The 27,177-nt window shown below is 42.9% G+C and overlaps 6 protein-coding genes across 7 annotated transcripts; 3 read left to right on the top strand and 3 right to left on the bottom strand.

Moving 5' to 3' along the window:
• Positions 1-216: 216 nt before the first annotated feature.
• LOC311011861 (Krueppel-like factor 9) lies at positions 217-7,105 on the top strand. Its single transcript, XM_084007037.1, has 2 exons — positions 217-1,056; positions 2,799-7,105. The coding sequence occupies exons 1-2, from the start codon at positions 552-554 to the stop codon at positions 3,041-3,043; spliced, it is 750 nt and encodes a 249-aa protein (XP_083863163.1). The 5' UTR covers positions 217-551; the 3' UTR covers positions 3,044-7,105.
• Positions 7,106-7,920: 815 nt separating this feature from the next.
• LOC311011758 (procollagen galactosyltransferase 2-like) lies at positions 7,921-11,249 on the bottom strand (the record flags this gene model as incomplete). The annotated part of the gene is made up of 10 exons (XM_084006887.1): positions 7,921-8,191; positions 8,287-8,514; positions 8,576-8,703; positions 8,808-8,940; positions 9,530-9,636; positions 9,713-9,786; positions 10,121-10,240; positions 10,400-10,548; positions 10,625-10,735; positions 11,044-11,249. The coding sequence occupies 10 exons, from the start codon at positions 11,247-11,249 to the stop codon at positions 7,921-7,923; spliced, it is 1,527 nt and encodes a 508-aa protein (XP_083863013.1).
• Positions 11,250-12,758: 1,509 nt separating this feature from the next.
• Positions 12,759-14,578, top strand: tsen15 (TSEN15 tRNA splicing endonuclease subunit). Its single transcript, XM_084007405.1, has 4 exons — positions 12,759-12,938; positions 13,027-13,108; positions 13,465-13,600; positions 13,699-14,578. The coding sequence occupies exons 1-4, from the start codon at positions 12,864-12,866 to the stop codon at positions 13,868-13,870; spliced, it is 465 nt and encodes a 154-aa protein (XP_083863531.1). The 5' UTR covers positions 12,759-12,863; the 3' UTR covers positions 13,871-14,578.
• Positions 14,579-14,696: 118 nt separating this feature from the next.
• Positions 14,697-19,781, bottom strand: LOC311012083 (uncharacterized protein C1orf21 homolog). Of its 2 annotated transcripts, XM_084007409.1 has the most exons (7): positions 19,718-19,781; positions 19,418-19,586; positions 18,153-18,288; positions 17,285-17,364; positions 17,027-17,097; positions 16,874-16,937; positions 14,697-15,648 (listed from the first exon to the last, which is right to left on the bottom strand). In XM_084007409.1, the coding sequence occupies exons 3-7, from the start codon at positions 18,241-18,243 to the stop codon at positions 15,610-15,612; spliced, it is 345 nt and encodes a 114-aa protein (XP_083863535.1). In that variant the 5' UTR covers positions 18,244-18,288; positions 19,418-19,586; positions 19,718-19,781; the 3' UTR covers positions 14,697-15,609. The 2 variants fall into 2 exon arrangements, with proteins under 2 accessions (XP_083863535.1, XP_083863534.1); XM_084007408.1 differs by lacking the exon at positions 19,718-19,781 and having other exon boundaries at positions 19,418-19,699.
• Positions 19,782-19,814: 33 nt separating this feature from the next.
• Positions 19,815-21,941, top strand: sec22ba (SEC22 homolog B, vesicle trafficking protein a). Its single transcript, XM_084007403.1, has 5 exons — positions 19,815-20,001; positions 20,528-20,637; positions 20,771-20,931; positions 21,029-21,175; positions 21,377-21,941. The coding sequence occupies exons 1-5, from the start codon at positions 19,927-19,929 to the stop codon at positions 21,529-21,531; spliced, it is 648 nt and encodes a 215-aa protein (XP_083863529.1). The 5' UTR covers positions 19,815-19,926; the 3' UTR covers positions 21,532-21,941.
• On the bottom strand, positions 21,856-24,200 carry imp3 (IMP U3 small nucleolar ribonucleoprotein 3). Its single transcript, XM_084007404.1, has 7 exons — positions 24,017-24,200; positions 23,610-23,717; positions 23,199-23,273; positions 23,021-23,100; positions 22,836-22,887; positions 22,585-22,657; positions 21,856-22,496 (listed from the first exon to the last, which is right to left on the bottom strand). Exons 1-7 carry the CDS (start codon positions 24,151-24,153, stop codon positions 22,470-22,472), a joined length of 552 nt encoding a protein of 183 aa, XP_083863530.1. The 5' UTR covers positions 24,154-24,200; the 3' UTR covers positions 21,856-22,469.
• Between the last annotated feature and the right edge of the window lie 2,977 nt (positions 24,201-27,177).

Below are 27,177 nucleotides of genomic sequence, written 5' to 3'. Positions count from 1 at the left end.
TTATCCTTGTGATAGTGGACTGGACGCTACATTTCCGTTTGTAATATTGTGATTTGCAGCTATTGGACAGTGGCTGGAACATATGCATTATCAAATAAAAGTTGGAAAACTTTGAGGTATTGTGAGGACGGAAATAAAGTATCCTACCAGTGCCTTCGTGGAAATGTAAACACATAAACAACTCAGTGTAGTTTTTGTCCGACAGACTGTGAACGCATCTTTAGTCCGGACCAGGGGGCGTAGGTTTGACCGGCTCCTCGGTGGCTCAGACACAATGAACCGTCAGACGGTGAGGGGCACGCATGCTGAGCCGGAGGAATTGGCACGGTTTTAGCTCAGAATTATTCTTAATTGTGCCGTTCTTTGATTAGCTTAGTCGTTTTCTAACTACTGGTACGCTTTATGGCCGTGACGAGGCTCAACTGGAAGCGGTTGGTTCGTCGTGTTTGATGAAAACGAGGTCAGGCTCAGACAACCGTTAGCCCCTCCTGGCGCATTTTTTTCGTTGTTTTTTCTGTCTAGATAAAGCCACAAAAACGAGGCAGATAACAATGTCGTTGACTGCTTCATCTGATTATTTCGCTGCCGAGTGTCTAGTATCGATATCCAGCGGTCCTGTCTTACACAGACCCACCCCGGTCGCCCCCGCCAGCCAGCCGGCCATGGTGGGCCTGCTCCCCGGGGAGCCCGAAGTGTCGAGCGAGGACAGGGAAGTGCGGGAGGCGCTGAGGCTGGAGGGGGCCAACATGATGGCGGTGGCCGGTATCCTCACCGACCTACACGGCAAGTTTCGCCCCATGTCGGCCTACTCGGAGAGCAGCAACTCCTCGTGCGGTGGGGAGAGCGGTTACACCACGTTGTCGGACCCGACCACCCCTACCATGACCCCCTCCGCCACCCCGGTGCCCGGGCAGCAGCAGCAGCAGCCGAGAGGGGGAGGAGGAGGCGTGGGGGCCCCACGGTCCCCGGTGAAGCGACATCAGTGCACTTTTGACGGATGCGACAGAGTTTACGGGAAGTCGTCCCACCTGAAGGCGCACATCCGGACGCACACAGGTATGGGGAGACAACAACTGTTTGGTTGTATCAGCAGTTCATGTGTTTGCGTTGCTACGCGCTCAACGTTAGTCAGCTAAAAAAAACAAATACAAACTTTATCCACCAACTTCTACCATGTCTGGCGGCGGACGCCCATGTCGTTATTACGGTACTCGTGTGATCAGGCTACATGGGAAGTGTTCCCCTTTGTGCTTCGTGATCTTGGTTGATAGTAGCGAGTGTTTTTTACCCGTTTACCCTCGACTTTGGTACAATAACGTGGGTCGAACAAAAGAGGGAAAGGCAGCTAACTGCCTTCAGAGAGTCTGACAAAGAAGTAAACTAACAAAAGAAACTGGGCTGGACGTTAAAACCGGTGACGACGCTCTTCTTCCTCCCGAGTGGATTTGCATATGAAATGAACGTAAGACGAAACCTTAACGCCGAGTGCAGTTTGTTAATCTTAAGGGCAAAATCTGTCCTGTTGATGGCAGCAAGTGCTCGATGTTTGGCCATGAAGTGTTTTTCTCTCGCCGGGCATCACCTCCTGATCCCGGCGTCTGCTAGCGAGTTAAAACCGATTAGTGTCTGCATTATTGATTAAAAACGTATACAGTAGAGCCACGCTGGCTGCGCCATCCCCGTGTGCAAATGCACACATTTTCACTCATTTTTGAATGTTGAGGACAATCACTGGATATGTAGCTGCATAACTTTAGTGTACCACGATGTGTTTAAGCTAGATGCTAGAAGCTAAACGAGAGTACGAAGCTCTGCTGGAATTAAAAACGTGCGTGTGATTTTTTTTTTTCTTAACAAAATGAGGGGAATCGGTGTGTTCAGGGTCACTGAGCAGGCGCACACGGATTAAGGACAGGAAACGGCTCAAAGAAACGGTGGTGGGAACGCCCACAGAGACTCCTGCAGCAACAACAACGTGGCTTGGCTTTGTGATCTGGAAAATGGCACCAAGCATCCTACTCTGCTTATCCTGGTTTTGCTCGTGTTGCCCACAAGAGATTAAGGCTAGTAGTAGCTTAGGAAGACTTAATCTGGAGAATCTAAAGCCTCGATATGTTTTGTCACGTATTTAACGAGAGATGTAGATATGCTTATTGTCTGCGCAGTATTTCAGAAAAGTAGTGCCAGCGGTTAGATGATTCGTGTCGTTGCTTTGGCATTTAATGTGCTCAGTTAAAACGTAGTAGTGCTATATATAGTCACAATATTTCCTGCCAATATTTTATTTATAAACTCCCATTCTGTCCGATATTACAGAGTCGATTAAATGTTTAGTTGGTCTGCAGAAAAGGAACTTGGTTTGACAATCAATACATCGTTAAATTCAATCATCATTTTTCATACAAAAATACATTCCCTCATTTCTTTCTCTCCCTCATTCTGCTTTTCTTTGTGTTCTGTGATAATAAAGTGAAACATTTTTGTTTTTAACAGACAATCTGAAAAAAATCAACTATTTAGAACATTACAATGTTTTACTTTTTGGACATTTTAACGGCCAAATGATAAATAAACTATTCTAGAAAATCTGCAGATTAATGGAAAACATGATACACATATTGAACTGCATTGGTGCAACACTTATTAGTTGTTAATAGATGTACAGAATACGAATAAGTGATCATCCCCTAACTCTTCGTAACATATTTTAGTCACCAGAAAAATCCAATGCATATATTGTAAACTCAAAGGTATGGTGGTAAATGGTTTGCCCGCTCTTTTGTGCTTCCTCGCCGCAGGTGAGAGGCCCTTCCCTTGCACCTGGCCGGACTGTGAGAAGAAGTTTGCCCGCTCCGATGAGCTCGCCCGCCACACCCGCACCCACACAGGGGAAAAACGCTTCCTGTGCCCACTGTGCGATAAGCGCTTCATGCGCAGCGACCACCTGATCAAGCACGCCCGACGCCATCCTGACTTCCAGCCCGCCATGTTGGGCCGCAGCAAGGGCACAGCCTCCTCTCCCGGCCCAGCCGTGCACCATTAGGATGGTTGGGGCTGGGGGGTTTCCTGGCAGGAGCACAAGGTCACGGTGGTTTCAAGTTAACCAGCTACAATCAGATCCACTGATTAGGATTTAGCATTGCTGTGTTGTAAATGTGCACATCACACACACAACACACAAAGCTGGATGCGAGGTTGAAGCAGCTTCACACCTCCAACAACTCAGATGAGTCATGTGACCACTATCCACCTGCTCAACACAACTAGGGTTGGGTATCGAGAATGCTCCAAATCTATAAGATGTGGGGATACGTTAAGAAATGTGCTTTTCGATTCCACTTATCGTTTCCTGAAGGCTATGTTTGGACCTATATGCACTTCATTTACATTGCTGGTTACACGTGTGTCAAAGTACGTGTATAACGTTAATGTGACAGACTGGAGCTGGCTATCAAAAGTTCAGCTATGCTTCACAAAAGACAGTAAAAAGCCAGTGAAATGTAATCACTGCATGAAAAATAACCACACTTCTAATACGACAACACATTTTTCTGCAGTATGGTATTAGAATATTTGAGGTCCTGTATCATGACAGTCAGATTTCCTGAAACATTTTTATAGATCACATAACCAGATGGAAATGTCTGTTTCTAGTTAATCCACTCAGTTAAATAATTAAATCAAGGTGCTTCATCATATTGATGCAAAACATCTGTAAAGCCATTTCTGCCATAAAGCGAACAATATTATTGAGGTTTAATGGTTCAGAAAACCGAATCAAATGTAAAGTCACTCAACTTGGCACAGCAGAGAATATTTATATTTTTTTCAGTTTTTAACCAAAAACAAATCACTAATAATTACTTTGTCATTTATTATATGTTTATGGCAGCATAAACCGTCTGAAAATAAATGTGGATTTTACTTTCAACATACTTTGGTTTCTTTTCTCACTCAGGATTCGATTAGAATGGGAATCATTAAGCAGATTTGAATCGATCAACCCAACCCTAACAATAACCTCATTATCTCAAACACTTTCACAAATTGCAGGGATTTTTCACATTTTCTGTAAAAATCTGTACATTCATCATCAGCCAAAACTCCTCTGTTTTATTGTGGTTAATTTGTAGATTGTTGTGCTCTTCAGTACCATTTATTTACCACGAGTAGCACAAACTTGTGATGTTAGGTAGTGAGGCAGTGACTAGAAGCCTGTTAGATTTTGTTTTTCTTTTTTTCTTTTAGCTTTGCTCATTACTTAAAAAAGTTTTAGTGGTGTCACATTCCTTAATTATTATTGCATTGGTAACCATCATTGAGGCAATTTTTGTAATCTTTTCTTTATAACCAGCTCAACTACAGATCAAATATTGATTTTGCAGAAAGTGGATCAAACTGTAGAAGAGCTGTTTGCACGCCATCTTTGAATTTAGATCAGTTATCACCGATGAAATGCTGGCACATAATACACAGTAGTATTATGTCTAATACTGATGCAAATGTATATAAGCTTTAAGCTTTTAATGTAGATACATGGCAATGCTTCTAGCAGCAAAATTAATACATGTGATGAATTGTAGTCCTTATATTAGGGGTAATGGTATACTCTTGATAGGATGGCATTGCTTGTGAGTGTCAGTGTGTATGTGTTTTTATTTACATTTTTTGTTAGTGACAGAACTGAGACGTGTGTATTCAAATGATGTCAAAAAAGACGACATGAGTTGAGCTTGACCTTCAGCCTGCTGCCTTCAAAGTAAAAGCGTTCGTCCCGCTCGTCAGGGGGGCGGAGCCAGACGGCAGAACGCATTTTCAGGACCCGGTGTGTCAGGAGTTCCTGTACACGGTTGAGTTTCAGCAACAGATAAACCAGGAGTCTTACATGTAGCGTTGAAATTCCTGTCATAACTGTTTGCGTGGGAATCGAAAATTGGTCTAAAACTACTTCTACTTTGCTCCCATTCAGGCAAGCTAGTAGACCTTCACCGAAGGTGCACGTTTTGACTTGTCACAGCAGCAAAGGCACAGGTGCAGCTAATACAAACAATTTGTTATGATGACGTAGGTGTGTCTGAACCTGCAGGCACTAAGCCATTAATATGATGTGTTGCACCTTTGTTTGATAAGTCAAAACGTCCACTGGGATGAAGACACATTAATACATTGGGAAAGTAAATGAGGATTTCTGAAGAACCTGTTCAGTACATTTAAAAAAACAAACACCTAAATATTCCTATATTTCAAATAACACTCATGAGCAAAGTGAAGTAATTTAGATTTTCAAATGTATTCAAGTACATATAATATCCAGGTGTGATAATGGAGAGTTTGAATCTTCTTTTTTTTTTCATGTTTCCACACTGTCCAGTGCACGAACATATTCCTTTATCTCAGTGAAGACTTAAAGCCTTAAACTATGTCATAACTACTTTGCACCATGTTTACAGTTGGATCATTGTATAGGTATATATGCCCTCCTGTGGGCTCATCACAGATACTCATTATGCAATATGGCACTTTTTTCTTACAGGTGTATTTGGCTGAATAGTGTAATGGCTTGCACTGTTACTATGCTTCTACGAGCAAGCACTGTGGAACTTTGCTAATGTGTTGATAACCAATGGTTTGTAAAACTGCCTTTTTGTCCAAGTGCTTTAGAAAGCGTGATACAAGAAGCTGGTCGTTTTTATTTTGGGGGGGGGGAGGGGTGTTTACGTAGTCATCCAGGCCATCTCTTATTGTGGGATTTTAATTTGACAGCTTGTTTTTAATAGACCTCTCAACATAGTCGCCTCCACATTTAGACTTCAGATGACTTTGTCATTCACGTGTCAAACCATCTACGCCGTTTCACTGTCGATCTCATTTTCATGGACGCTCGTACTCATTGGAGTGAATGCATTGCTTTTCAATTTTGTACACATTTCCCCTTCAGGGGTCAGAGCTGTTGAAAGTTTTTGGTTGCTGCTGGCAGTAACCACGAACGCATGGACTGTTTAACGAAGGAACATACACACACACACACAATGTATTTGTCTTTTATCTTCAAATGGAAATAATCCCTCCCATCTCCCCTCACAGATGGGAGTGTTTACTCACACAGACTCAGTCTGGGTGTCAGAGCTATAATATCACAATAAGAACATACCTCACTGATTATTTTTTCTATCGGTGTCTTTACAAAAATCCATCCACACTTGTCTTTCAGAAAGTCCTGTAAAGCCACTGAGGCTTGGATTTCAGAAATGAGTTGTTTTTTATCAGCGAGATGGTCTGCTATGTACCCGTGTCCTTATCTTGTCTTTATATGCAACATCACTACTACCTGTACTGTCGCAGCAGAATTTCATTTTCCCTGCCTCAATGAATTTCTGTTGTTAATAGACATTAGCAAACGAATCTCTGGGATAAATCCAAGCCCTGTCATTGAAGCCCAGCAGGAGTTTTAGTATATCAAGGGAAAGACTCACTGCACCTCGGAGATAAGCTGAAAAGGAGCATAAAAATGTAAAAAAAAAACTGTCACTTCACTGCAAATTTCAATTGAAAGAGCTCAGTCCAAATCTTTTTGTTCATATCACTGAATGTGGCTTGATGACAGACGAGCATTGTCCACTTTGGATTCCATTTTTTTTCTGCCGCTCTGAGAAAGAAAACGCGATAATTTCTCTTGTCACCACACTAATTCAGATATGCACATTGTACAGGAATGGATGTGTTTTTAAATTGATGCCTAATTTTTACATTAATGTAATTTTTTAAAAAGAATCCTCTTATCAAAGCTTTAGTCAAGGTGAATAGGAGGAACTGTGGAACTAAATAATTGCTGCAACAAGCTGTTTTGATATTTATATTCTCAGGTGTCTTAAATTTTCAGCATTGGAGTTTCAATAATTCCCGTGCAACACCTAAGTACAAGCATGTTTTTCTTCTTTTGTAATGCTGATTAATTTATTCCAAAAATGTATAATTTGTGTGGTTTAAATATTCTTTTCATAACTCATTTTGTGATATGGAACAGTTCTAATATTAAATGGTTCCATCGTTTGCTTGACATGAAAATTCCAGTGCTTTTTTTTAAGAATAAAAATCTTTAAGTTGATGGCTGTGTTCATCATTTTCTTCTCCTGCTGTATGAGGATACACTCATAGAAATCATTTTATTTGATGAGGTCAATGTGCTGTGGGTCATAATTTTAAACAAATAGCTTTATATATATTTATATATATATGTTTATTATATCGTTATATCAAATAACTTAGACGAATAGCCCCCTTACTAGAAAAATATCCTGTTAAAACAAACGTTTTTCCTTTAAACACCACACACTGTGGACTCATTAAAACAAGAAACATATCATTATAACACTATAATGTAGTTATATAATGAGAAACTTCCATATGTTTTCGTAATTATGCAGTAATATCAAGGGGATGTCATAATTACATGCAACATGTCATCAAGTTAAAATGAGAAACAGAGGACATGCTTGTTGCAGATGTTTTATTCCTTAAACTTAGTCTGATGTTGAATAGCTTTTACATGGAATCTATCGACCCTGAAGACATTTTACTTTTGGAAAAGCACATCTTACTGTTTGGTCAGTAAGATGTGCCAGTATTGGTCTCTCGAGATCTCAAGCTAAGCTCTAGGGGCCGCGAAAGCTCAAAAGTATCTGTGGGTTAACTGGTTTGTGCAAATTTAATTGAAAATATCTTAGTAAATATTTACCACCACAGTCCAATATGAACTTAGATGATTAGCGTACCTAAATCTAGTTTCTGCATGGTTATTTCAGTTTTTATGAGTTTTATGAGAAAATGTGTTCCAACAGCTTTACATTGCACAGACAGCGGGACGAATCATGTTTATTGGCCACGGTGTGTTACATGACAAACCCCCACACCCCCTCAGAGTTAATATCTATCTCCACCGGCAGAAAGAGGAGGCCCACCACCACCAGGGGCCGAGTGAGGAGCCACGGGTCGAGACCGCTCTCCCTCTGTTTCGTGGTCACGCCAGTGTTTGCCCCAGTCTGTTACCACGGCGCCGTCGTCCCAGATGGCAGACGTTTCCGTGTCGCTGAAGTAGCCCGGCTCGCCGGTGTAGTGAGTGGGAAAGAGCAGCAGAGGCTCCACTGAGAAGGCCCTCAGGTTCCTCTGCTCGTAATAATGCATGTACTCTTCTCTGAAGTGGCAGAGAGGATGACTTACGAATACAAAATGCTCTCACTAGCATACAAAGCATTACATTTGAATATGCAGACGGTGGGCGAGACTCACTTGGGGTGCTTGTTGAACATGATGGGTAGAAACTCATCAACAGGCAACATTTTGTTTAGGGGTTTTGCTTGCAGAAGCTTCCGGGCCACGTTCAGTGACAGGACGTAAGCCAAGGTCCAGTAGGAGTAGCCAGGGTGCACCAGGTTACTGACCCCCTTCACCCAGGTCTCTGCCTCCTTCACCTGCAGCCGCTTACGGCCTACGAGGACAGAAAAGTGAGTGGCAAGTCTGTGGTGCTTTGAACATGATTCTGCATTATGTGATGAAAAAGGGAAAATAAGTCACTAACATCAGGTCCCATTCAAGTCCCACTCTCTGTACATTCCCCATGATAGTCGACAGCCTGCTGCGAAACCTGGGCTCGAATCTCACATCGTCTTCCAGCACAAGCACCTGCTGCAGTTCCTGCTGCGCCACCTAGGGGGAGACACAGAACTGCATAAAGTGTCTGTCATGCTTCATCACGCTGCCACATCACTATCAATCAGATCAGTCTCGGTTGAAACGTTTACAGGAGCTACCCGTTTCCAGATGTGGTAGTGGCTGAGGAAGCAGCCGATCTCCCCTCGAGTCAACACGCGGTCTGAGTGTGGGTCTTTGTACCCGGGCAGCATGTCTACACCCAGGGCCTGCAGCTGAGAGGAGTTCAAGGCTCTGTAGACGACACAGGGAAGCATATTTCCTCATACTCACAGTCAGCTGTGAGATATGGACATTTTTTTTGACAGGCCTCATTTCCACGGTCCATTTCTACAGCAATAATACTGGTAATAAACTTAAGGGCAATTTTAAGCTCCTATTAGGTCCATTTAATGCTGCTTTATATATTTACTCACTGCTAGATTTATTCTGTAGATGTCAATAGCCACTATAGACGGCTTAAAACATAATGAACTACACAAAAGTGTATAAAGTTGTAGCATCTGGCAAAACCATCTCAAATCAAAGCTTTCAACTCCATCACAAGGTCACAAAAGGTCATCTTAAGTAACAATGAATTTATCTGCTGGTTAAAGTTAGCAGCACGGATACACTAGTATTAATATCACCCAATAATATATCATATAAATAACTTCTCTCAAGATAATATCACCACGTTTGCTAATCTTGATCAAACGTTTATACCCGTTACTTGTAAGTGAGTATTGTTAGATTGTAACGGTATTTTGTTTTACTGAAGTAAAGTATCTGAAAGCTCCTTCCAGCGCCGCGTAATGACGTGTGTTATTATTGCACGTCATACTTGCCATCCACGGCTTCTGTCAGTGTAGCGCCGACGCCGAGGACAGCCAAAGATCTCAACATCCTGTCCCGCCGGTCTGAGCGCCGATTCAGATTGATCAGAAAGATCTAGTAGTGGAGGAGAATAAAATGACTGTTCACTTCAGCCGCTTTATGTCTTTAGCTACTACGCGTCTCTCCGTACCTCATCAAATCCCATCTTTCCTGCCTCTCTCTCCATGATGTGCATGTACTTTGAAGGCTCCATGGTGTAGAAAACTGGAATGTGAAGTTACACATTTACATTTCACATGGAGCATAGTGCATTTGCATTTTTCAGTCATCACAGTCATTTGGTCTCTAGGGGATTTGTTAGATCGGCTCCACATCTAACTGACGTTGAAACAGTCAAATAAGAGGGGGAGGACAGGAAATGAGAGGCAGTGGGCTTTAACGGAGGAGTGAGACATGTGTCGGGGCTGTGAGAGCGAAAAGGGACCGAATGTAATCATTCAGGAGAAAGAAAGACCGAAGGCAGAGAGCCTCGAAATTCCTCCTGTTATTGCATATCATCAGTTAGAACATTAGATGCACATTTAGAGGGAGTGCTTACTGAGTGCCTCTGTCAGCGTGTGAGTGAAACTCTCATCTTCTTCCTCCAGCGTCTGGTGTTGCTGGAGGGGCACCGGTAAGTACCCGTAATGGTCCTTGTTGCACACAAACATCTGAGCCCCTGCAGCAGAACACACGGATCCCGTCTCACTCTGATATTCATCTTTATTGTTCGACATGCAGTGGCAGATAAGATTCAAGATTGATATAATTCCTATTCCCAATTCATTAAATCCATCTATTCTTCCTACCCGATAAGAAACTCATCACCGTACCAAACACACTTCCCTGTGCATTATGGTCTGGCTCACCAGGATGTAGTCCGTCCGAAGTCGCCTGGCAGCTTTGAGTGCCGCCTGCCTTAACTTCATCACATGGGTGAAGCGAGAGTCGGGCCAGTGTTTGGGGCCCTGCTCGTCTACATAAGAGCTGAAAAAACATGGTATCAGGTTAACAGCTTCAGGATTATGGATGATAAATGGAGTTCCTCCTCCGGGTGATTCACCTCGGCTGCTCCGTGGACCGCCACTCCACCGCGTGGTAAAGGTGTTGAACTCCTTTGAGCCACTCGTGAAGCACGGCCGTGCTGTTGTCCACACTGTGGTCGGAGGCTGCCCTGAGATCAGCAGGAGCATTTCACCTCTTTGTTTTCACTTCTGTGTGCTTACTTTCTTTCTTGTCTCACTTGTCTGAGAATGACTCGTTCACTGATGAATATTATTGTACAATGTGAAGAATGGCATTCACACAGAGCGGGTTTAAACTTAATAACACTGTTGTTTTGTGTCAGTTGTCTAAATCAAATCAGCAGCTTTTCATTGATTAAAAAAACAAACTACAATCTACAAACCAATTTTCCCATGTTTTCAAGAAATATGAACTTAAATAAAAATAATCAAATGAATAAAAATAACCTCATCTTACCAGATAGCAATGCGGTCCTTTGGATAGTCCAGTCTGTCTATGCATCCCAAGAAGTAAGGGAGGCTGTGTTGGGCGTTGCGTGCGAGGATGGTGATCAGCACTGTGGGCTTCAGCGTAGAGGAGTCCTGCTGGTCTGGTTGGAGGAGACGATCAGCTGGCGGCTCCTCTGTGTTGGTTTGCAGGAAGAGCGTCCCTGCTAAAAGCATGCAGTAGAACGTAAATCCCACAAGTCCAGGAGGCATATTTCCAACGGAAAAGGGCACCCTGGTGTTTCTGCAGACTCAAACTGGTATAAGCCTTTCTCAGAGAGAGAGAGAGACCACCATGAAAACTGTCAACCATTGTACCTGTACTGACCCAGGGCTGCCCCGTGGCATAGGCCGTATAGGCAAATGCTAAGGGCGCCGTCCATCGGGGGGCGCCACGGCAGTGCCACAAATGGTAAAACATTTTTTTTTTAAAAGTTGGTACGAGAAATAATCCCACGTTAATTAAAATGCAAAGCAAAGCCTATTTAATAGAAATAATATTTGTAACAACATTACATTTGTTTACATTTGTATTGCCTTCTGGTTAGCTAACATTTGGCAACAATGTATTTTGTTCCATGTTTTCTATGGTTGCCATGGCAACCATGTGTTTCGTTCCGTGTTTTTTACGGTTGCCATGGCAACCATGTGTTTTGTTCCATGTTTTTTATGGTTGCCATGGCAACCATGTGTTTTGTTCCGTGTTTTTTACGGTTGCCATGGCAACCATGTTTTTTGTCCCGTGTTTTTTTCATGGTTGCCACGGCAACAATGTGTTTTGTTCCGTGTTTTTTACGGTTGCCATGGCAACCATGTGTTTTGTTCCATGTTTTTGTTATGGTTGCCATGGCAACCATGTGTTTTGTTCCGTGTTTTTTACGGTTGCCATGGCAACCATGTTTTTTGTCCCGTGTTTTTTTCATGGTTGCCACGGCAACAATGTGTTTTGTTCCGTGTTTTTTACGGTTGCCATGGCAACCATGTGTTTTGTTCCATGTTTTTTTATGGTTGCCATGGCAACCATGTGTTTTGTTCCGTGTTTTTTACGGTTGCCATGGCAACCATGTTTTTTGTCCCGTGTTTTTTTCATGGTTGCCACGGCAACAATGTGTTTTGTTCCGTGTTTTTTACGGTTGCCATGGCAACCATGTGTTTTGTTCCGTGTTTTTTTACGGTTGCCATGGCAACCATGTGTTTTGTTCCATGGTTTTGATCTTTGAAAGGGTGTACTTGCATTATTAGTTTCTTGTGAGTATATACACTACACTGCCGATGCAAGGGGGGCGCCACCTAAAATCTTGCCTAGGGCTCCAGATTGGTTAGGGCCGGGCCTGTACTGACCTCATAGAGACACTGTTCATACATTTGACCATTTTTCGGATTTGGCTCATTACGAACAGTATTTGTATAATTTTAACTGCTATGGCTGCAATTTTAAACTTTTATCTTAGGTTATATTTACTCACCTGTATAATAATACTATACAATATAACAATATATATTTAGTTCAACCCATAGGCTACACCCCCCCCCCCCCCCCCCCCCCAGCACTCCTTAAGCTCTGATCCTAGAATCGCCCCTGGTTCAACCTGAGAAGTCAGCTGCTGTTCCCCTCCTCGCCGAATCCAAGAATGAGAGTCACAGTTTCCACCCGGAGGATTTACACTGTAGCACGCCGGCAAAAAAAGCTGAAAACACAAGTCCCACATGTCGCCGACAGCGGCGGTGCGTCCTGGCCTCAGAGCCTGTTTTATGAGATAACAGTCTGAGACATTTAGTTTAGAAAGTACAATGTCAGAGACGTCACACAGAGCGGACGCGTCAGAGAAACCTGCACCTCCGAACTGGATCCTTCAGCATCCGACGGTGCGTGTTCGAGGACCTCCGTGCTGCATTCACAGGTCCGATACCAAATCATGCAATAACCAGCGTTGTCCTTGCCCTCTTGTTTTAGTATGAGCAGATGAAGAGTCTGCAGGTCGAGGACAGTGAACAAGTACATGCAGCTTTCCTCGTGTACGTGGATCTCGTTGAGGGTGAGTTTCAAAGTTAGAAGCCGTTACTGCTGTGTGTGAAGCATAGACGGGTCTGATGTGTCATTATTTATTTACTTATGTTCCTCAGTCAGTTGTGCTGTAATAAGTATTAATTGTGTTTACTGTACGTTTTATCTCCCACATAATGGTTGAAATGCTGAAATGACAAGACCATTAATTTGCTTTGAATTTAATTACTTTTAGTTGTCTTTAAAGTTTGAACAACAACCAAAAAAAAGTAATGGAATCAGCCTTTAAATCTGCTCATGTGTGGCAGTGAAGCCCTCCTCTGGTTACACTCGGTTCAGTCAGGCTGCCACTCTCTCGCTCTACATTGTGCCACTTGTCCTCCGCAGTGCGTCAGTGGAAAGGGGTGTCGTGTGTCAAGAGTCCAGAGCTGCAGGTGATTTTGCTGGAAGGGAGGGAGAAGGAAGGAGCACCCACGCAGACCATCCTCCCACTGCCTTCTCACCGCTCGCTGAGCCACAGCAGGTAACAAGCTCCTAAACGCACCCTTTCCTCTGGTTCAAACACTTTTTACCATCACAAGTCGTCTTCCCAAACGTGCAGCTTCCTCCTCTCTGCTGCAGCATCCGCCGCGTGCTGGACAGAGGCTTCCCCATGCTGCTGTGTGCTGTAGCCGCCGACTCCACCCTGGTCTACCAGAGGATGACCGACGGGTTGGTGACCCCGGACCCTCCTGTCGGCCCCTTCCAGGATCAGGGCCGCCGGCAGCACCGGAAGAGACGGCAGAAGCACTGACCGGCTGGAGCGTGAAGACGCCTCGGTGTTCTGTGTGGGGGAAAAAGTCAAAGATGTACCAAGAATGTGGCAGCAGATGCAGAATGACCGAACCACAGTGCCCTTCTGTTGTTCTCACGGTCCGAAACAACTCGCCAACTTCAACCAGTGAAGTCTTGGTCATTTTGGTTTGGGACCCATCGTCAAAGACAACTGTGACAGGAAGTAGGTCTGTTCCCTCAAACCCATCTATGTTTGAGAGATGAGTTGGTGCGTTCAGGGACGTGTTCACACAATCCGACACTTGACTGTAGACGGTTGCATGCCGTCCTCGGAACATTTGAGTCGGACCGGACGAGTGGGAACCCAGGAAACGTGTTGGATGCCTGACTGATGCTTGATTTTCTTATAATAGTAAACGCATAAAAACATTTTTATTCCTAATAAAACATTTGTGTCATGTTCATCAAATCATATTAGCTTGGGCTTGTCATCCCCTTAAAAACAGAAGTATCTTATTTTGAAAGGACCACTGACTGAAATTTGCGGTATTCTGAATTTCCAAATGGAATATGCTGATGACACGGCGTATCGATTTCAGAATATTTACATATTTGGAATAATAGTGTGCATGTTAACACAGTAACTGTTTCTAAAAGGGCATTTTTTTAATGTCTTTAGTATTTCTGTACCTTAATTTTTCATTACATTTTCTGCCATACCATTGTATCAGTTGGGTTCTAATTCCCAACTGCATTGCATTATGGGTATGTATGAAAGAGTGCAGCATATTCAATGTTAACCTCATGGTGGGGTATTAACACCACAACTGTTTAAAGTAACACAATATTGTCTGCCATGTGGATAAGTTACTGAAAACACTTTTTATTTTCCTAGAAAAACAAAAACATAAAAACTGAACACAACAAACATAACACTGGTGAGCGAAATACATAATCAGACTTTATATGTGACATCAGCGTGTCCGGCCTGTAGGTCGACGACGGGACGGATACTGGAGCGGCGGGGGGGGGGGCGTGAGTAACCCCCTGCCGTGTGAGTGCATGAAGTGTGAGTGCGTTCTAACGGTGCGACGGTGTCTTTAATGAGAGGAAGGACTCGACTACATGAGACAAAGATTACAACACTTCAACCCTGAGCCTTATTTAACATTAATACTCTACGTCGTAGCAGAAACAGGACACGGACAGACGGACGCACTGTACTGGCCAACGGACTGTAGAAAAGAGGTTCATACTGTGTCTTGGAATGCAGGAAGTGTCCGACCTGTTGACTTTGCAGGGAGGCATTCAAGGACGAAATATTTAAAAAAAATGACGTTTTCACTTCCGAGTGTCCACCAGAGCACAGGGTTGCTCCCGTTGTCGGAAAAAAAAGTATATGTGCAACGGTCGGAACGCTTCAAACGACTACAGGAAGTTGCAGTAACAGCCGTGTATATTGACCTTATCCAAGGAGGGAAAGAAGAAGCAAAGTGTGTCTTAAAATCCCATGATTTCTGTTCATTTAAGGAAGTAAAACACTTAAAAATGCTAAGCCATCTTTGATTTTGGTGGTCGTCTCTCGGTTGATCTACGAGCAGGGAATAAAGTAGTGAGCAGGAGAGAGAAGGTGCTTCTGTCGAGTCAGCAATCCATTTTTCTCAGGCGTATTCATACATGCTGACACATGGTACGGTCGATCCGTAACACTGCGATGGCTGTTCTTTCACATCGGGGCCGATGGACGCCGCCACGCTGCTATGTCATGGCTTCCTCCTCTGAGCAATAGTCCTGGCCCTGTAAACAAAACAGAGATCTTAGTGGATGTTACATGTTACATGTCTTATTTGATTTTTACATGTGTGACATAAAACCTTCAATAAAACCTTCAAATGTGATCATAACATCATACTCTCACATCGCACCAAAAAAAAAGAGAAGAGAAACTGAGAAAAGATCTGACACGTTAAACTACAAAGAGTCAACAATGAAACAATAAATTCTAAGACTCACTTCCATTGTGTTTCTTCCATGTAAACCTTCTTTCTGAGCTCACCACATCACAGATACGTCAAACATGAATTAAATAAGAGGCCAGTTGCTGATCGTTTGAAGCCACAAAGACAGTTTTGTTCCTTCTAAAGACGTAAAAATAACTTGTTGGTTTTTGTCAAAACGTGAGTAAATAGTCCATTTGTTGGGGTCTATTTTTTATCATAAGCTGTTGAGTATTTCTGGCTGCAGGATGGTGTTCAATGTCATGAAGGAATAGTGTGTTTTAATAGGTTATAGACAACCATAAAGCTTTATGTGAGTCTTGAGTAAAATATGGAACTAAACTTATGGCGATGTACTCAGCAGTGTGTGTGCTGGTAGTCTCGTTAGTTGTTAAAAAAATACTACAAGAGAGGAAACCGTTTTCCTCCGTGGAGTCTCGTTGGCGCAGCGTAGCGGCTGGGGGTCAGAGGTTAACTCAAAGGATACGGGACGTGGGCGAGCGAGGAGCCAACAGGCAGTCAATGGCGGTTTAAAACCAGGAAAGATGTTTGGAGGAAGCGTGAGTCACTGTAACCAGGAGAGCCGTAACTGGCCACCAAAAGATTATGTGCTCACTCACTCACAGACACATGTGACTAGTAATAATAATAATAATAATAATAATAATAATAATAATGCAAGTCTAATATTCTGATACTCATATCATTTAACTCAGCCTTTCAACCATAAAACAACAGGACTCGTAAACAGGCCCCGTTTATCTGAACCCTCTGTTCCAGCAGCACTCAGCCGAACATGTTTTCAACAACACTTACTTTAAAAATAATGTTTTAAAGCCTACAACAGTGGAAAGCACAGGACATGACAGATTGAGGCTTTTTTTGTCATCTGCTGTGTCCTCACTTGCTGCAGATTTGATGGTGATAGGATTAACCTCCATTATTCAGCAGCTTTTTTTTTTTTTTTTTTTGCAAAAACACAGAAACAAAAATCGACGCTCCAACGACGGGCCGCCGTTTCTTACTTTTTCTATTTTCTCATCCAACATCCTGAAGAACTCCTGCTGACTCTCCGAGGAGTGGATGCTCCTGTAGAGGAGAACGACACGGCGGGTTAGAGCCCAGCAGTACAACTTTATATGCTGACTGAACAGAACAGACTCAACATGTACACTTACAGAATCTTTCCGTTTCCATTTGACCCCGTTTCATCCATGTGATGACCTTTACCAAGGAGGGCACTTTTCTCCTGCGGGGACATCCAACACACACACAATCAACCGGCTGATCCAAAACTTGTGGTACAAAAGAAATGTGAGCAAAGTTAATGTCACAACTCATTTTGATTGCAACTTGACTATTTTTTCCAGATGCACAGAACTGTGTAGCAAATGTCCCATCATGGACATACAGTAGAGTAGAATAGAGCCACACACCGTGCTGTCCTGGCCGTCCACGCCTCCCTCTTCTCCACTGATGTACTTGACTTTCTCCACTCCTTTCATCTTGTACTCATCTGTGACATGGAGGCAGAGAGGAGCACATCCCTCCTGATTAATGCCCCGGCAGCAGAGGACGACCAACTCGCCACAATCCTCCTAATAGTTCTCACAGTTCAGCACTTGGCAAAGTAATTATGTGCTTGAGTTCTCACGCTCCAGACTAAATCCTCCCTTTAACAATGGCTGGCAAAGCCGCCACACACACGAGCCGTCCGCCCGACTCTCCTCTCGTCTCTTGCCTCTCCATCTTTTCTCTCGTACATGCGCCGCCCCCCTCCCCCGTCTCACTCCCACGCACTCAGAAAGGAGGAGTGAGAGTACGGTTACGACGTGTGGTACGGACGGGCCTGATGGACAACTTCAGATTATTCCTGTGTATGTTATTATGGTGGCTCGCAGGAAGACAGTTGGCAAGAGTTTAGAAGTTCATCACAGCACTCTGAACTGTTTTGTTACCATTATTACTTTTAATATGATCATAATTAGTAGTAGTGAGGAATTTAAATTAAATGGTGCAAGCCTTTTTTTCCTAACGGGTAGTTTTCTAACATTTCAGTAATTTCATCCATTGATAGTGACTTGAGAGCTACAGTCATTATTCAATACTGATAGTTACTCTTGACAAATTAATCTTTTGTTGTTGTTTTTAACCCATATCGATATTTATGTGTCTGGAACTTCCATTTCAGCAGTGAATGATGTTGATGAATGGTGACAAGGTCAGTCTGACCCCACATGAAAGGAGGATATCAGGGAAGTTGAACACCACCTGATAACATTGATGAGAGTAAAAGGAACTGACCAGAGAGGAGGTCCCCGTTGCTGTAGGCTTTGCTCTGGCCCTCCTCGCCGCTGGGCACGGCAGACACCTGCTTGGCAGAGGTGCAGCCCATCTCCTCAGCTGCTCTCCTCCTCACCCCTGAGCATTACAGGTGTATCTGGGGGGGCAGGTATGAGTAAATCACAAAGTGGTGCAGCTCAGGAATTCACAAACTTATTTTGGGAGCAAAGACTCTCATGCATTAAAGCCTCAGGTCACAGATTCAGGTTTTTGTCTCTGGGGAAATCATGTGAGGAGCATCTGTCCTGATTCGAGGCATCCAGACGAGTGTGTAATTATACTAAAAGGGATAATCTCTTCGAGGGAAGGAAGCAAACTATAGTCCTCATTTCGCAGGGAAAGAATTCCCATCAACTTCAGCTTGGAAATCCCTGATTTTTCATAATCAATTAGTCATGAAGAGCCCCACCCTGGAATTAAAAAAGTCGCGGGCATCCTAATCTATTCTGGGGGGGGGAAAAGGGCAGTCAAATAGACGGTCTGGCCGGGTTGCGGATCACGCACGCGCCGGTCTGGGGGAAAACACCAATCAGAAGGTGCGCGCGGCGCTGCCAGCTGCACCGCAACAATAAGGCCTTTCAAGCTGTTGGGATGCCAGTGTGCCAAGCAAGCCGCCGGCTCGTTTCCACTAGTGAACGGGGGGGTTTCTGCGGCGCTCGGGGGATTAAACTTGTATTAAATTGCTCCCATCCCCGCCGTGAGATAGACCCGTGAGAGCCGCAGCTATGTGGCCGACGGACCGACGCGTTTCACCGCATCGTTCGGTGGCGTTTTGCATTTCGGCATCTCGAAGATGAGGGAGCGATCGATCCCCGCACGATACGGTCCGACCCCTACCGCAGAGTCAGCTACCCCACACACCTCGCCGTCAGCTTACATGTGTACATGTATAGAGATACAAAATAAATACATTTTAATAAAGCTGCAGCCTGTAAACGCTGCGTTCCCGGGCTGTCGCGTACTAATGTTAGGTAAGCTAAGGAACAAGAGAGGGGAGAGCAGGATGCATTCTCTTTAGGCTGCAAACATTGCAACCGTCGTCTCATTTCAGATATCGGAGAGGGCGAGGGGATAACGATCGGGGGTTGCTTAAACAAATAATAACAAAAGAAGGTGCGAAAAGAGTAGCCATTCCACGGCCGGTAGGAAACGCCGAGGCAGCGTCGTACGGGACGGAGTAAACAAAACAACCGCGGAATAAACGCACTGCAACGGGGCAGCATTACCTCTCCGGTTTGTCCATGATCCCTCTGGTTTTTAGTTCAGGGAGGCTTCACTCCAGACGGAGGACCCAGACCGCATCTGCACCCCTCGGCTCAGCGCAGGCACCAGAAGCAGTCGAGATGCAGTCGGTCCGTCTGCCAGCTGTCTGGTCGGAGCTCATGGCCTGATACTCTGTTCAAGTCATAAAAAGAACCATTAGACAACAAAGATGCCTGTCGGGAAATGTGTACGTTTCAGGAATTACTATTATTTTCAGCACAAAATCCGAAATCCAAATCCCGTGCCATTTTAGAAGCGTCTACCTCTTTATGCGACGGAGATTTGACTACGAAGTTGTATTTTTACCAGTTGCCCGTCGGACCTAATTTTGCGGCGTACCCGGAACTTCCGGCCAGCTCCTTCCTTCTGCATCATCAGAGTTGACAGCGAAAACACATCAAAGTTTTTAAACTTCACCGTGTCTGCCCAAAAAAACAACATTTGACGCCGCCGATAGTCGACGAACGTCAGTATGACGTCGCTAACGATAATCGCTCGTGTATCTGACGGACTTCCGCTCGCTGCGTCCATAGAGGAGGACGAACAGGTAGGAACGAGAGCTAGCTTCCCCGCGTAGCCTCTACACGAACACGACTACACACCAAACTCCATTCAAAAGTCGGGATGTTTAACGAAGGCTAGCTTAGATTTCCCCAGACAAGAATAAATACTTTAATTTGATTCCTGGTAGGATCAGTTTAGTAGTTTATTTAATTATTTTGTCCTATTTATTATATAAAAAGGTAAATTAACAACATACGTTGTTATATTTCTGCTATCATTCTATGTAAATTATGTTTACAGAAAAAAATATGTAAATTCAGTGTGTGTGTGTGTGTGTGTGTGTGTGTGTGTGTGTGTGTGTGTGTGTGTGTGTGTGTGTGTGTGTGTGTAGCTTTACAATGAATGTGAGCTGTGTCATAAGCATTAATTCCATATTAAGCTGTCAAATGTATTGATTCTCAATCAAAACAAACATGTGGACTGTTTGGGATGTTTGAATACGAGTCTTGATACAACTTGGCGTATGGCAGTTCTGGCTACAAACTGTTTTTTTTGTTTAACTTTGTCAGTCAGGACGAGACCTCCAGCAGTACCAGAGCCAAGCCAAGCAGCTTTGCCGTAAACTGAATGCTCAGAGTCCAGACCGCTGTACCCTGGAGGCCGGGGACATGAACTTCCAGTAAGTTACACCACAAGTACTCCTGTTCATCACAAATGGTTTCTCTATTTTGCAATATTGTATATATGTACTGTATATTGCCAGGCATGGAATAACCGCTGATTCAGACTGAATGTATGCTATATGCTTTCAGTTATTTAATAGCACAGGGCGTGTGCTACCTGTTCCTCTGTGCGGCTTCCTTTCCCAAAAAGATGGTCTTTGCATACCTGGAAGACCTCCACAATGAGTTCCACGACCAGTACGGAAGGAGGGTACCCACAGTGACAAGGCCGTACTCTTTCATCGAGTTTGGTATGACTGATTATGATCCTTCAAGAAACGTCTTTCACTTTCTGCAAAAAGAACAAAATCCTTGACTTAGCCTCATGTCATACGTGCATTGTTCCAGACACGTACATCCAGAAAACAAAGAAGTCGTACATTGACAGCAGGGCCAGGAGGAACCTTGGCACAATAAACACAGAGCTACAGGATGTCCAGAGAATTATGGTGGCAAATATTGAGGAAGTTCTGCAAAGAGGAGAGTCTCTTTCTGGTAAGTACAGTAATAAAAACAGGCAGGATACCTGCACAAGGTTACCCTTTGTTCAGTGTATGTCAGAGGTTTTGTTTGTACATCGTAGGAGTCAAATCTTGTGGGCAGTTTATTGTAGAGGTTTCGCCCTGTAAATCGATTTGCATTTTTGCTCAGTAAAAATGTCCAGCTCATCTCATCTCGATGCTTTACCTCCCTCAGCTCTCGACACAAAAGCCAGCAATCTGACCAGCCTGTCGAAGAAGTACCGCAGCGACGCCAAATACCTCAACATCCGCTCCACCTACGCCAAGGTGGCTGCTGTGTCGGTGGTCTTCCTCACGCTCATCATCTATGTGCGTTTCTGGTGGCTCTGATGGGACTCTCGAACAAAGACTTTGACAGAAGGTCTGGTGCGTTTCATGTTGAGGAACCGAGCATTTAAAACGGAGAAATTCTTTCTGTGCTTTATACAGCTTTGACTTCTGCCGCGTGTGGAGTATAACTGAGCTATGGGTCTGTGATGGGAGATCTCTTATGTATGCAAGCAAATGCTTCACGATGAGTTCATGTACCTCCGTTTACTGGAATACTTAGAGCAACAGTAACATTAATAAACTGGAAATAGGGGGATCTATCAGGGTTTCAGCATTAAGGAGAAACCAGGCGTGGATATGCCGAGATTTTGAGAAAAGTCTTAATACTGTGATAAATGAATGTTTATTGTCCACAAAGTTTACATTGTAACAAAGTCTTTTTGAAAATATTAAATATTTATCAAACTGTGGTTTGTAATTTACAACTGAATTATGGCACAAGTTACAATATGAATAGACAGCGACAGTCCTCTTCATGCCATAAAGACACAGACACGAAGAACAAACATGGAGATACAGGAGAAGGACCGGTGAGACACACAACAGCAGCAGGTGATGTTAACAGCCACGAATAGTCTCAGCTGAATCCAGATATTCTGATGCTTAATGGATCAGATTTGAGTCACAAATCAAAAGAGAGTTCTTTGCTGAGCTACAAAAAGCCTGGAATTGCACTCCTTCTGTTCTTGCTCAGATTAAACTAAGAGCACTTATTTTCCTCCAACATTTTCCAAGTTGATAGGAGATTCAAATGAACAGTGTGAGGCCGTCTTTGCCCTGCAGTACTTGTTTTTTTGTCTTGCACCCGAGTGTCTTTACCCGGATGTTAACACACATGAACCCTCTTCTTGTAGAGTTATTGATGCCACAGCTACAAGAGCAGAGTTTGTGTCCCTTCCCCGTTCTCCAGGGTGATGAATGGATGATGGACGACTGACTTATGCCACCAGATCAAAGTCGTCCCTCTGCAAAAGAAACACAGTGGTTGTACAACATCAGCATCATGCTTTAGCCCAGAAGGATGATCGCTTGTTTTGTGAACAGAAAACTCACCTCATCATTATAATTCATGACGTGCTGCTTGATTTTGGACGAGTCCACCCAAGTGACAAAATCTTCCATATTTCTGGAAAAAGTCACAGGAATAGTGTCAACATTTGATCATTTGAGATGCTTTTTCCCCCCAATATGCATCTATATTGGCAATTCCTGTTTCTGCAGACAATTTGTGTGAAATGCCCTTTGCTGCATAATGTGGTTCAGCACAAATTCTGAGAAGACAAAACAAAACATGGGGCACTAACCTTGTGACGAGAACTGCTGGGTCTGTGACGATATCTGGGCCAACACGCACATCTGAGACAGAGTCAAGGTCAAAACGATGTCTACCCTTGGGCGTAAACAAAACTAACCTATCAAAAGGAAATTCATGATACAAAACGTCACCCCCAAAATAAACTCTTGCAATGATGCATTGATAAAAGGATACGTCCTTGTTCGATGAAGGTGATGGCTGTCTTCAGGTTCTGAGCCATACGGAGTTTCAGCATGATGCTGGGCAGCCGCCTCCTGCAGGAGACACGCCGTTGAATTGAATATCAGAAAACAGTAGGGATATATATGCTCGTGTCCATGCACTCGATTTACACGTTTGTGGGATGATTTACCTGCAGAATGAAGAAGCTGTGACTTTCTCTGTGAGGGACAGATTCTGTTTGGTGGGCAAGAGACCAATACTGTACCTGGTGTGAAGAAACAATGATCAGTGTGATTATTGTGATAACTAAGACAACAATGGAAAGCAAACGCCAGTATGTGAGCCTGTACCTTGACGCAAGTTCAATTTAGTCTGGGTCTCCAGGGTTACCAGGATAGTCATATAACAAAGTAGGTTATCAACTGGATATTTCACCTCTAGGTTTCCCTGTTCATTGTGAATGACTGTGGTTAAAACTCTGTGATATAGGAGGGTTAGTTAAAGGAGACCCGGTCCTGACTCCCACGTATTTTGGTGTTGACTGAATGTTATCAGACAGATGGTTCTGTCAAGGTAAACAGTATCACAAGGAGAATCTTACAGTTTTTCCAGTAGCTGGTGTGTGCTCTGAGCTCTGAAGCCATCTTTCTCGTCCAGGTCTCGGATTTTCTGGGCGAGATCTCGGATGTTACGACTCAGCTTGTTGTACCTGAAACACACGAGAAACAAACACTGTTACTATTACACTGCTATAACACTGAACAGAAGTCTATACTATTCACTGGTCATCTGCTACGACATACAATATTTAAAGGGTGGGTTAAAAACATTAACAGTCTGTATGAGTTATAGGCTTAGTATTCCATGTAGTGTAGCTGACAATGTAAAATAAGATAAACATTGTTAGCTATTTCGGCTACATTTTCCTGACTTAAACTCAAAATAAAAGCGTGTTTTCATCTGGACTTAAACAGCAGTAGCAGCATCCACACCGACGCCGTGGCTTACTTGGTGTAGTCCTCCCTCTTTTCGATGCGATACTTCCGCAACACTTTGACCTCGTGCAGGTTGTTGTCCACCTCCCAGTTGATGAAGTCCACCTTCTTCAACAACTTCTGTTCGTGGTGTTTCAATTTACGAACCATATTTACGCCGGCTGATACAAGTAACTGTGGTAGGACAGGAAACACAGGAAAACACGTGTTCTTCTTCTTCGGCTACAGTTTAAGGTCGCGAGTCACGTCACCGTGGGCTGCAGCGCCACCTACCGTGCTTCAACGCTAAAACACCAATGTTTTCAGACCTCTGAGCGAAACGACACGTTTCACTTTTTTTTGTTGCAACTTTAGAGCTTTACATTTTACACCATGTTTTAATCGTCATACCCCCCAAAAAACTATAATACAAAAACAATAATAATTAAAAAAAAATGGAATATAAGGTACGGAAGCGTATTGCATTCACTTGAGTAATTTTTTTTTGGTTTGTTTTTTGGAGTAATTATTTCTGTTTTTCTGAGTAATTTATTTCTTTGGTCTGTTTTTCTGAGTAATTTATTTCTTTGGTCTGTTTTTCTGAGTAATTAATTTTTTTTGTCTGTTTTTCTGAGTAATTTTTTTTTGGTCTGTTTTTCGGAGTAATTTTTTTTTTTTCTGTTTTTCAGAGTAATTTTTTTCTGATTTTCTGAATAATTTTTTTTCTGAGTTTAGACAGCATTTGAAACAATAGACGCATTCATTCCTTTGTGAAAGCTCGATAATGGAGGCCAACATGACCGACTTGTTTAGTTTGATCAAGTTCTACTTTGATCTGGGATTAAGACACTGGGAGATAGTCCTGTCTTTGAGTCATATAGATGGTATTACCATAAGTGTATCCACTTTACGCAGGCACCTGAGGACTTTGCGGCTGAATAGCTGAAGATGGGGCATGTGTATGCAGGAGTCACTACAGGTCCATGGGAGTCACTTGCAGGTTGGAGGTTCTCGCGGGAGTTCGAAGTATCGCGATAATTCAGAAAAAAAATTACTCCGAAAAACAGAAAAAAAATTACCACGAAAAACAGAAAAAAAATTACCACGAAAAACAGAAAATAAATTACTCCGAAAAACAGGAAAAGAATTACTCAGAAAATCAGGAAAAATAATTAGTCAGAAAAACAACCAAACAAAAAAAAATTACTCAGAAAAACAGACCAAAAAAAAATTACTCAGAAAAACAGACCACAGAAATAAATTACTCAGAAAAACAGGAATAATTACTCCAAAAAACAAACCCCCAAAAAAAATTACTCAAGTGAATACAATACGCTTCCGTAATAAGGCAATACAAATTACATTATTTCCCGTATTTTTTGTTTTCGTTCTTTTTTACTTATTACATCATTATCAGAGTTTTCGATTTCATTCAGTTAACATTTGGTTTAGTCGGTAAAATGTAAATGCTATTTCTACATCCTGTATATGCAAGAGCAAGAGCGTGTTTAAAATAACTTAATACATTCCATTGGACATTTTAAAAAAATTATATAAATCTCCATAAAACCTCATGAACATCGACAATATCACATCGTAACCCTCTGAAACCCCGTTTTTTTCGTTGTTACACCCTCTGCACAGGTTAAAGCATTGAGTTTGTCTTTACTTGGCTGTTGAATTATGTTCAGTTATTAGCTTTTTATTGTAGAAATTTGGTTGTTTTCATTTTGATAGATAAGGATTATTTGACTTAATCGTCATACCCCCCAAAAAACTATAATACAAAAACAATAATAATTAAAAAAAAAATGGAATATAAGGCAATACAAATTACATTATTTCCCGTATTTTTTGTTTTCGTTCTTTTTTACTTATTACATCATTATCAGAGTTTTCGATTTCATTCAGTTAACATTTGGTTTAGTCGGTAAAATGTAAATGCTATTTCTACATCCTGTAGGCCTATATGCAAGAGCAAGAGCGTGTTTAAAATAACTTAATACATTCCATTGGACATTTAAAAAAAATTATATAAATCTCCATAAAACCTCATGAACATCGACAATATCACATCGTAACCCTCTGAAACCCCGTTTTTTTCGTTGTTACACCCTCTGCACAGGTTAAAGCATTGAGTTTGTCTTTACTTGGCTGTTGAATTATGTTCAGCTTTTAGCTTTTTATTGTAGAAATTTGGTTGTTTTCATTTTGATAGCTAAGGATTATTTGACTTTAAAAAAATTACTATAGTGACTTTTTTCCTCCAGTAGGAGTCAGCAAACGTGTGTAGCATGCGGTCAGAAGCCCACATGTCCATTTTTTCATTCATCATGGTTGGAGGCAGGCTCAGTCCCGACTCAAGTGGTCTACGGGACACTCAGGGTGCCGCTTGTTCCAATTTACAGCTGAAAGAGATTGTATCTGTTTCTAGTGCTGTCTATACGTAGCGGTCGGATTAACTTGTTATAATACATGTATAGAGGAGCATTAAGGAGAGACTATCCAGCGAATGAGCGTCCGGACCTTTTCATCCACGTCCTCAGCTGAGACCCGGTCCCACAGGTAAACGCTGTGTATGATGGAGAGTTTTGCGAAGGGGATCTTTCGGGAATGGGGACAGAAGTTGGAAAGTTTATTATGGTCGGGAGCCTGTCATGACCCCTTCACTTGACAGGTTGATCCTCTCTTCACCAGTATAAAGCTTAGAATAACCATCAGGCGAGCCTTTAATTAGGGGGGCTTGGCAGTTTGTTTGAATTCATTCACTCATCCACTTCCACTGCTTTTTTTCTTTTTGCCGGATCCACGTCCTGATGACATTGTGATATTCAATATTTGTTCAAGTGAACTCCCATTAACACAAAAGAATAAAGGTTTACACTCCACTTAGGTCCACATCACCCGTTGTGTGCAGGTGAATGATTTGTTAGACTCAATCTCAGCAGCATGTTGCAGTCTTTGGTGTTGTGTTACCTCACGCTGCACACCATGAATTATCAGGTAGAGAGTGCTGGTACTTGTCTCAAAGGGCCGACCGTGGTGGACGCCCCACCCTCACAGGGAGCACAGACACTGCTTTCTTTGACCCGAGCCCACCACATATCTGTTTTCTGTTATCTGATGCTACATCTGCTTTGCTGAAGAGAAGTGGACCACTACACTTCCTCCCTGTTTGGTCACAGAGTGACTGTA

This window comes from Eutrigla gurnardus, assembly GCF_963514095.1.
Source record: "Eutrigla gurnardus genome assembly, chromosome: 4".
NCBI classification, from domain to species: domain Eukaryota; kingdom Metazoa; phylum Chordata; class Actinopteri; order Perciformes; family Triglidae; genus Eutrigla; species Eutrigla gurnardus.
The sequence above is the reverse complement of the archived record's forward strand: the minus strand, read 5'-3'. Positions and strand labels throughout refer to the sequence as shown.